The sequence below is a fragment of the Buceros rhinoceros genome, unplaced genomic scaffold (genome assembly GCF_000710305.1).
Source record: "Buceros rhinoceros silvestris isolate BGI_N320 unplaced genomic scaffold, ASM71030v1 scaffold16353, whole genome shotgun sequence".
In the NCBI taxonomy this organism is placed as follows: domain Eukaryota; kingdom Metazoa; phylum Chordata; class Aves; order Bucerotiformes; family Bucerotidae; genus Buceros; species Buceros rhinoceros.
Window position 1 is genome coordinate 7,745 of NW_010405563.1, and position 10,774 is coordinate 18,518.

Consider the following 10,774-nt stretch of genomic DNA (forward strand, 5'->3'; position numbering starts at 1 on the left):
GGGGGGGGTGGGGGGTGGGCGTGGGGTAGGGTGGTGGTGTTATGGTGCCTTTTTGGGGGTGGGTTCCTTGGTTTTTTTTTCCTGAGATGAGACATCAGGGATTGAGTAAGATTGAGTCTGGATGAATCTTTCCTAAGATAAGTCAGAAATGCATTTTGAGGATCCACCAACATCTGGTCAAAGATCCATCAACATTTGATAGAATTCCTTTAAAAGGGAAATTCATGTTGCACATCACTGTTAGAGTATTATTAACAGAATGTATTTAAACTTTTTATTTTTTTCTTCTTCATGAAAGGTCCATTTTAGCTTCTTACTTACTGAAAGAAAAACTGAACATTCTTGGCAAGCTGGGATGTTTGCTGAGCTGCGCTGGTTCTGTTGTTCTCATCATCCATTCCCCAAAGTCTGAGAGTGTAACAACTCAGGCTGAGCTTGAAGAGAAGCTTACAAATCCAGGTACTTTGTTCTTTTATTAACTTGCAGTGATTTTGTGAGATTGATCAAGAGCACATAGGAGGAAGAGGCTTACCAGGAGGCAGGGAAATCGACTTCTGAAGAAACCGTGACATGACAGAGGCAAACCAGTACAGCTTTTGTGTAAGAGAACTATGCCTTGCTGTACTTGGAACTTGTCAGATTTATTGATACATGTGTGGAGAAAGGAAAATGTGCATTCTTTTGAAAGCATTATCCTGCACAGCAAGCTCAGCATAACGGCCATTCAAACTTGTAATTTTCTAAACGTATGAAGAAGTGTGTCTTGCTATTTAGAGATGAAAGGTATGATTCTAGGATCTCCATTTAAGTTGTTTTATGCTGTTGTGGGTTGACCCTGGCTGCATACCAGGTTCCCACCAAAGCTGCTCTATCACTCCTCTCCTTCAGCCGGACAGGGGAGAGAAAATACTACAGAAGGCAGGAGGCTCATGGGTTGAGATAAGAACAGAGAGAGGTCACCCACCAATTTCCATTATGGGCAAAACAGACTCAAGTTGGGGACATTAGTTTAATTTGTTATCAATCAAATCAGAGTAGGATAATGAGAAATAAAACCTAAACCTTGAAACACCTTCCCCCCACTCCTCCCTTCTTCCCAGGCTCAGCTTTGCTCCTGGTTTCTCTACCTCCTACCCCCCAGCAGCACAGGGGAACAAGGAATGAGGTTACAATCAGTTCATCACACATTGTCTCTGCCACTTCTTCTTCCTCAGTGGGAGAACTCAGCAGACGCTCATCTGCTCCAGTGTCGGGTCCCTCCCATGAAGGGGGGTTCTAGTAGCTTCTCACAGAAGCTACCCTTGTAGCCCTCGCTACCAAAACCTTGCCATGCAAACCCAATACATATGCAAACAAAAAAATGCTAATTGTCTCTGTTCTTTAATTATGCATTTTTTAATTAAAAGTTTTTACTAGATACCAGTTACGTTCCAGGCAGATTTGTTTGCATAATAAAGGTGTGTAGAAATACACTATTGAGACGTGCTGAAATGGCTGTTCTTTCTCATAAAGAGTGTGAAGCCCCACTAGCTGCTGGAGGACACACACTAGTGCTAATAAGTGCCAGACCCACTTTTATTTTTCTTGCATAAAAGCTAAACTGCCAACTATTGTTATTTCCTTTAATTGTTTTAGATGAGAGAAACTCAAACCTAATAACATCAGCTATCCAAAAAACTTGCAAAGAAAGAAAAGAAATACCCTAGTCTATATTTACTGTTTCAATCTGACCAAAATGAATAGGAAATATATTTCTTTAAAACTGTAAAGCATGAAATGTTTTTTACCAGTCAAATCTGTGTACTGATGCTATAATGTAAATGATAGGGCCTCCCATTTCTTCCAACTCTCCCTACTGACCTTAACGGGATCTAACTTCAAACTCTTTGCTAGATCCACACACCATGATTTGTTGAACTGGTTATGAGTGAGGTGTTATCACTGCTGTCTGTCACAGGGGGCTTTAATGAGTATGATCCAATGGAAGAGAGAATAATAAAAAAAAAAAAAAATCTTCAATCCAGTTCAAATGTGCAACTGTGTATTTTACTAGATGATGATTTGTTTAACCCAACGAACATGACAACATCATGGGTTGCAGATGCCCACAACATCTCTAAGAAAGCTCAGACGTTTGGTTCTATATTCAATAGCAAATATTAATCCTGGTGTATATCTGAAGTTCACTGGTATGAATTTGATTTGCCTGCTAAAATCTTTAGAAGACCAAGAATTCTCACCATGCTATTACCTTGTTCTCTTTTTGTTTTCTAGTTTTCGTGGGTTATCTCTGCATAGTGCTGCTAATGCTTCTCCTGCTTATCTTCTGGATAGCTCCAGCTCATGGACCTACTAATATCATGGTTTACATCAGTATTTGCTCTCTGTTGGGCAGTTTCACTGTTCCCAGCACAAAAGGCATAGGGCTGGCTGCTCAAGATATCTTTCACAATAACCCATCAAGTCAAAGGGCTCTGTACCTCTGTCTGGTACTTCTGGCAGTATTAGGATGCAGCATTATCATTCAGTTCAGATACATCAATAAGGCACTGGAATGTTTTGACTCCTCTGTGTTTGGTGCCATCTACTATGTAGTGTTTACCACCCTAGTCCTGCTGGCTTCAGCCATCCTTTTCAGGGAATGGAGTAATGTAGGAGTGGTAGATTTCTTGGGAATGGCTTGTGGATTCACCACAGTATCTATTGGAATTGTTCTTATACAAGTCTTCAAGGAATTCAACTTCAATATCGGGGATTTAAATAAACCTAACATGAAGACAGATTAAAATATTTTTTTAAGGGAAACTGGATGGCTCAGGGAAGGATGCGGAGCCTTTCATTTCTAGGTCACTGATTCAAATACGATTCAGGTTGGAGGTTACCCTCTGATGATTTGGTGGCCTATGTGAAATGAATTGGAAGCCTCCATCCAGTTTCAAAGGAATAGTTGTCCACATACCCCAGTCAACACAATAAATTACCTTAATTGGAACCACTGATTGAGTCAGCATAGAGACCGATGTATTTCCTTACTGTAAAAGGTAATCCATCAGAAAAGATCTGAGGATATTCTGACAGATCTGTGTGTGAAAGGTATCGTGGCTTCTGAGTTACCATTTTTGTGGGCAGAGAACATCAGTTTCTAATGCACTCAATCTGACACCTTTCATGAGTGATGTACACCTTAAAATAAGGGGTGAAAAAAGTGAGCGGAACAGATGTTAATCTCAATATAGCAATGTGTTTGCTGTCCGCGCTGTGAGTTCTGGGACAAATGTTGGTTGAACCATGAATTGCAGATTTGTCCTTCGTGACTGCCTCAGCAACTTGTTCTGCCGTACGTTGAAGACACTGGGGAGTTTAAAATTGAATTCTTTATATGGAGTAGTGGCCCCTTAAAAATCTTTCACTAATTACTTATCAGCTGATGGTAGTGTCCAGGTATGCATTTTGCTTTGTAACTTACGTGCATTAAGACATACCACGTTCATCTGTGAGTTTTTAATTGGGAGCAGACTGAAAGACTGTGAAGGATGTGGAAATGATGCACAGACTCATTGCCTACATGGTGGCTTGTTTGTAAGGAGCTCAGAACTATTTCAGTGCCTTTGTAATCCAAAAATACTCCATATATGTGAATGTATTTGTTTCAGATGGCCTACACTGGTTTAATAATTTAATTTCACTGGCTATAACATTGGACTGTGTTCAAATTCTAAATACATAAAGCATCTAGGAGTCACACATACTTGGAAGAATTTACAAACCTGAACCGAAACCCTTAGATGCCTTGACAGCTTCTGAAAAACCCGTAACTGGGAAGATGTAATCTACAGCTGGACTGTTTAGAGCAGTCCAGCATACCTTCATTTTAGTGAAGTGACTAAATACAGGAAACCATTCTGTGAAGTAGCTAATAAGCAGGGACCATAAAAAAAGAAATTTTAGAGAGAGAAGAGCATGAGATTTCTCATAGTTCAAAAAGAGATGGTCCAATCCTCTTGTAATGTGGGAAGAGGAGGTTTGATACTGAGGAAGCATAGGCATTCAGAGAGCTGAGTTTCATGTGACCAGGGTTATACATTCAGATCCAGCAATGTACAGACCTGTGTGAATAGTTTAGCTGCAATATTTTGACAAGTAGTACAGATAGCTTCAGCCTCGATTGGAATCATTCTGAACTGCTCAGTTTAAACCATTTAGAGAATATTGATATGTTAAGGAGAGAAATAGTTAATTTTCATGTTCTAGTTGTATTTGGGAGTTAAAACACCATGAGTCAAAAACTTGTAAGGAAAGCTTGAAAATTAATGAATGTTGGCTTCCATTAAAGTACAAAACCAGAAGGGTACAGTGGAACTCAACATCTATAGTTCAGAACATCTCTTGAAACAAACAAAACCCACCAATGTGATTATGAGACAGTAGTTGAACAAGTTCATGACATTTTATCAAGAAATCATGAATGTGGCTTTGTGGCTGTCTGACAGGAATGCAGATGTTGATTAATGTGGACTAATACGTCCACTCTTGTGATGTTTTTTGTTGACCTGAATTAATGTTACCTTAACATTCAGCTTCCATTTTCCTTTAAAAGGAATGTTATAAACCCTTCTGATGGCAGCAATAATCGTGAATCCTAAAGATTTAGTATTCTGAAGGGACTGTTCTGGGGGAGTAAGAGCCCCACTATGTTATTTGGAAGCTTGTTTTATAACTCCAGACCGGGGGAATGACTCTAAGTTGGCAGAATGTACGTTGTTACAGGCCAGCACAGAAACTGGGTATCTCGGTGAAATTAAATAGTGCTAGCAGAGAAAAGGCCATCTTCATGGATTTTCAAATATTGTGTATGGTTGCTAGAAAGTTTGAGAATTGCAAATGAGGGGAATTGGGTTACGAAAGCTAGTTAAAACTGACCTCTGTCCATTGTTGATTGGAAGATGGTATCTTGCTTCTCAGCAGACAGTTATGTTTTGTCATATTAACTCCATTTTTTCCAGTTGAAATGGGAGTTGTACATAGGTTATGAGACATGCAGTGACCTACTTTTTAAAATAGTGTTATCTGTTTTCTGAAGCAGTCAAGTTGTCTTTTCAAAATTCAGATTCGGAGTTCAATGGTTGCATGTTGGTTTTGTACTGGCCTTTAATCTCTGAAGACTTCTGTGAAAATCTTTAGGTCAGAATGGAAATGATTGTGGTCTCATCTTAGTCCTCCTTTGGCTGTATTTGTTTGTCTGGTTTTGTTTTAAAATGCATTCCTATTTATTTCAAAAGTGCCTATTCTAGTATGTTAGGTGCGTATGCACATTATTAGCAAATATTAGATCCAAAATAATTTGACTGCCCTGTTTAAACCTTGCCATTTTCTGCACCACACACACAAGTTTACTTGATAAGCGCTCACTATGCAGAGAAAGAATAAAGTAGCAGCCGTGTTCTGCAGTCCTCTGACCATCCTTACAGCTGATAAATATCTGCATAGGTTTCTTCTCCCCAGATGCTCCTCATCTGTGATGAGCTCTCTAGAAATGTCCAGTTAAACTTGTTGTTGAAAACAGAGATGTCAAAAGCCAGCACATAAGGTGAAAGAAATTCTCGTGGCCTTGCGCATCATTTGTATCTGCAGCCTTTCACATCATGAATGCTAAATAATGGAAACCATTATTTTTGCTACTTTGTTCAGTATGTAGCAGTGGGTTTTTTCTTTCTTTTTTTTTTTTTTTTTTTTTTTTTTTTTTTTTTTTTTTTTTTTTTTTTTTTTTTTTTTTTTTTTTTTTTTTGAGTTCTGCTGTACCTGGATCTGGTTCAGTTCTAACTTTAGAAACGTATTAGCATTTTCTGTTGTCACTGTTGGTATGATTCTTCCCCCATTCATCCCACGCCCTCCTTGCTCTAGGTGTCCTACCTTTTTTAGTCCCATTGCTTTTTTGATTTAAAAGGAGGTACTGCTGAAATTGAATTTTGGCCGTTCTCGCTCTTTTTTTTTTTTTTATTCCACCCTTTGACAAGTAAGCACTTTGAATAAGACTAATATCTGAGTTCCATCATCTCAGGGAGCAAATATGCATAGTTGTCTCCTGAGCTTCGGTGTCCCTCACGGGTTTGCTCTTTTCACGTTCTTTTTGCATTATGACTATTGATAGCTACCAGCCAGATGACTTCAGTTTAGATTCCCAAGTAGAAGTGGGAAAGGCTACGCATACAAGAAGTGGACTCATTACAGTGGTGGGATGCATTTCAATTAAATTCAGAACCGTACGAAAGGCGTTTCACTCCATATGTCTGGCTTCTATTATACTTGTCAAACACATTTACTTGGTACTCACTTGAAGATAGGTCCTCGATCATTATCCCTTCAGTGTATGGAGGATTTACACGTGTCAGTCACAATCTTTATTAGGTGTCAAACACAAAAATCCCTCAAATGTTCAGTAGGAGAATAGAAACCTTTTTGATACAACCAAAAAAAAAAAAAAAAACCACATTTGCTACACCTTGAATACTTAGGTAACAAAGGAAAATATCTAAACAAGTTATCTGCTGTATTGACTTTCCAGGATTCTGTACGTGTAAATAGAGCCTATTTATTAGTGAGCTGCAACTAACATTAATAAGAACCTGCCATATCACAGATTGACAAGTGAGGCTCCTATTAATAATCTTGGTTTATATTGAACATATGTATTTTTCTGAAGTAACTAGCACTGAAAAAATGTATTAAAACACTGTATTAATTTGTTGAAACAGTACAAACTGAGGTTTAGCTTTCCTTTATTTAAAAAATAGATAATATATATTGGAAGAAAGATGTGCGGTTGATAAATATGGGGTGTTTTAAATGGACAGTTGTTTGCACGTTGTACACCTCTCATCTTCTTGTTTCATAAATATAAAATGTCAAGGATTCTACGGATCTTCCTCGGCTGTCTTGAGATGGTGTAACTAACTGCTGAAGTTTTACTGTTAAATCGAATGTTATCAAATGTTTATCTATTACCTGTTATCTTTTCTTTACAGAGGTTAGTCTTTGTAATAACTCTTTGGTGCTACTGAATATGGGCTTAAGTGATGCAGAATTTTAAGTGTGTACCATGTTAGGCACCAATCATGTCAACAGTTATTATTACTAGTGCCCAACAGTTTCAGACAGCAGTGTTGAAATGTTACGGATTAAGAAATCTTTTTTAAGAGCTGCAGATAAGTTTGGGTTTTTTATTGTTTTCTGTTGTGTTGGGTTCTGCCCCCACCCCCCTGACAGTTGCTCTACAGAGTGGAAAATATTACACAAAAGGGGTATTTTTAAGTTAAATCCTTTTTCAGCTGTGGAACTTTCTCTTTTTTTTTTTTTTTTCCCCTTCCCCTCCCTGCAGTGTAAAAAATAGTTCAGATATGGGGAAGAGGTGGATGGCAACAGACATACAGTGTCAGGTTTGGTTGCTTCAATGCTATTGCAATATAGTTACTACTCATTACATAAAAAACGGTTTATTTTATTAGCTTCCAAATAATGTATATATAGATTTGTTAATGGCTTACAAGTCAAGCTTACTCTCTTTGCTTTTTAAACAATAGTCATAGGCATGTTGTATTTGCCTTGTGTAAATTATAAAAGGCTATTTATTAAGTTTTCTGATAACTAATCTATTTATTAACCTGTATTGTTTTAAAATAAATGATTTATTTCTAGCTCAGTCCTTGTTATGTGACTCCTTTTTATCACATGGGAGGAAAAAACCCAGTTTCCCTCACATCTAGCTGCTGTACGGCCTAATCCCAAATCATGAGCCCAAACTATTTCCACTACCCTTTCATAAAATAGCCGCCTTGCTTTTACTGACAGTAGCAGATTCTTTCATGGGTACAGATCAGTAGCCACACGAAGGGCTCAGTTGTCACATAGTGATGTCTTCTAGCAAGCTGTAGTCTTACGTCTTCATGGTACAGAATTTTGCTCACAGGTAAAATAAGCGCTTCTCTGGCAGAAATGTTTGTTGGTTTGTTGAGTCACTCCTTAAACTGCATCTTAAGGGTTATCACGTGCTCTGTTCGTGCCTTGCTGTACACTGGCCACTTGCTGGAGCTTTTGTTTCAAGATCTAGTGCTTCACAGTTGGGTGTGCATCAAGTGGCATCAGCTGTTAGGAAGTCTGTGTCACCAGTCTGATTTACTGTCACAAGAGCTTCCTGCAGAAAAAAATCACTTGGAAAATTACAGTGGCTGCCCATCTAATCCTTCATCTGAAATCCCTAGCAACTTGTGCCAGGTGCTGGCAAACACATGCCTTTCAGGCATGGGCGCGTTTTGGTTTGGGGTTTTTTTTTTTTGTAATGGTGGGGTTTATGATGACAAACTGTTTCAGTCTTTGCACTTGTGTTTTAGGGGATGTATCAGTATTACTGCTGGTCAAAAGTGAATGCTGAAAGTAAGTCAGCTTCTCTGCAGCATAAAATGTTGAATACAGTGGAAAAGGTTGGCATGGATTCTTTACTGGGTATGTCATTGCAATTTTATTTTTAAATGTGTTGACATTATTAATGCAACACACAAAGATAGACCAGAAAACGAGAGCTTTCTCTTCTACATGCAGCATCGCTGATTTTTAAGTAAATAGAAGAGCATGTATCTTTGAGAACTTGTTTTTAGCAGGGAAATTCAACTCTCTATTCTCTTCTTGTGCATCTCCGGAGTTAGGCCTCTAAGGCAGCATGGTGGCAAAGGCAAGTATGCCATTTACACCGTTGTTTTTGAGAGTCCGGGACATAACCAGTCCTGAGCATATGTATCTCACCAACACAGCTCATATGGGAAGAGTGTTAAAGACCAAAGTTTGACAGTGCCAAAAGAAAAAAAAAAAAGTCCCATTGATTTTTCCAGTAATATTTCACAAGGTTGTAGGGGTGGTATTTTTGATCTTTGTCCCATAAATCCTTATCTGATGTCTGTACACATACAGCCCTGAAAATCCCTGTCCACGGCCTTGCAAAGTACCTACGCTAGCTGACCTCTACTGGGAAGTTCACTGAGCGCAGAGATGGCTTGTGCTGCTGAGTTACCCTACAACGAATGGGTTAGGTTAGGCAGGCGACCACCATTCTGGTATTTGGAGTTCTTTCCAGATACTCAGCAAGCATGCCTGAAATATCATGCTGGTGTGAATTAGTCAGAGAAGCTTTGAGTACTGAGCTTCAGAGGCTTCAAAGTTGAGATTTAAGGATTTGTGCTGAATTGAAAGCACATAAAAAATCGTATTTTGTGTGAACAGATGACAGTATGTGAAGCAGAACTAGCAGTTGAAGAAGCATGAGGAAGATTAGCAGGTAGTGACTAGGGTCCGGCAGTGAGTCCCACAAAAAGCATTGCAAATGCTTCAAGGAACCCAGTTCAGGTGTTCGTTGCCTTCGTTATTGTTTTAGGTTGTTTGAGAGGTGGTTTTGAAGGGAGGAGAGTAGGAGAAGAGAGTGGAAGGAGACAACTAAATTCACTTGCTTCAGCCATCGTCACTGTTCAACTTGGGAATGTGTATGTGCATGTGTTGCCAGCATTTGGCACGTTAATTTCTTTAGTTCCTTTAGACTTTGAACACTCTTAGATATCAGTACATAAGTGCTCCTGTTTGTCCTGTACTGTTCTGGTGGTACGGGTTTTTTTAATCCATTTGAAAACCATTTTCACCAGCTGTTGAACTTTATCAAAGATAGACTTCACAGCTTTGGTATCTTGTAACAAGCCAGCCTCCTCCTGCGTAGTTACATAGGTAGTAACTGGTTCTTATCTATTAAATATATCTTTTTATATACACATACATGAAAAAATATTTAACAAGTGCAAAGTTCATGTTGTGAATAGTAGACTAGTTTTAAACTGGGGAACAGAATATTGCCTTAGAGAATAAAATAGGCCTAAAATATATTAATTTGCTCTGAGTGTTGTAGGAATTTTATTTTTGTGACAGACTGAGAGACCATTTTCAGTGCAAAAGAACACAGCAGGTAACACGATGAAGAATAGCTTTGTTAGGGATATCCTGTGGGGGAAAGGCAAGATTGCCTCGCAGGTGTCCCGGTTTGAGCTAAACTTCCTGGTTTGAGCTGAAACTTCCTTGTTTTAAGTCCGAGGAGTGGGTACCTCGGACCCTCGACCCGTAACAGCAGGTTTTGTTTCCGAGCTTAGTGAAAATGAAGCAGCTGCTCCTGCAGACTATGTGATAATGTCAACACTTATCCGGAGGCAAGAAGGATAAAGAAGTAGGAGCTGTTGCCGCCCAGGGCAGCGACAAAACAGTGTCGTGCTGTTGGAGGAGGCAGAGTTTTATCTTCCAGGCGGAGCTATCAGGTGTGTTTTGGCAGTGCTGGTTATCTGGACCTGGCGTTAAAGGGCCATGCATGAAGCCTGCTTAAAACAGTCCGGAAAAAGCTGAAGAGCCCTCCGAATCCGAAGCTCAGAACGGTTGTTTCAAAGACTCTGGAGAAGAAATACTTGTCTATCCTCACCTCTCAATTCTAGTTCATACGAGACTGAAGCATTTTTGGCTGCAGAGCGTGCATGAAGAGCGTGGGACCCGATTAAAGAGATTAATAAACCGCGACATGTACCCGACCCAGCGGAGCGTCCTTTTCCCTTACTGCGCATGGTTTGAAAATGCGTTTCTTGTCCGTGAGAGTGCAAAAACTGCGTAACGGGCACTCCGGCGGGAGTGCCCGCGGTAAGACGCGAGAATGAACGAGGCACGGCTGGCTGCAGGGACACAGCGTCGCAGCGAGACGCCGTCC

The 10,774-nt window shown here is 39.6% G+C and overlaps 1 protein-coding gene across 1 annotated transcript in view; it reads left to right on the forward strand.

Annotated features, from left to right (window-relative positions):
* The window catches only part of NIPA1 (non imprinted in Prader-Willi/Angelman syndrome 1), a gene marked incomplete at its 5' end in the record, with an annotated part of 7,797 nt that extends 5,011 nt beyond the window's left edge, over positions 1–2,786 (forward strand). Inside the window, 2 exons of the mRNA XM_010133787.1 lie at positions 299–459; positions 2,275–2,786. Coding sequence (XP_010132089.1) covers positions 299–459; positions 2,275–2,786 — 673 coding nt within the window. The remainder of the gene's footprint in view (positions 1–298; positions 460–2,274) is intronic.
* Positions 2,787–10,774: the final 7,988 nt, after the last annotated feature.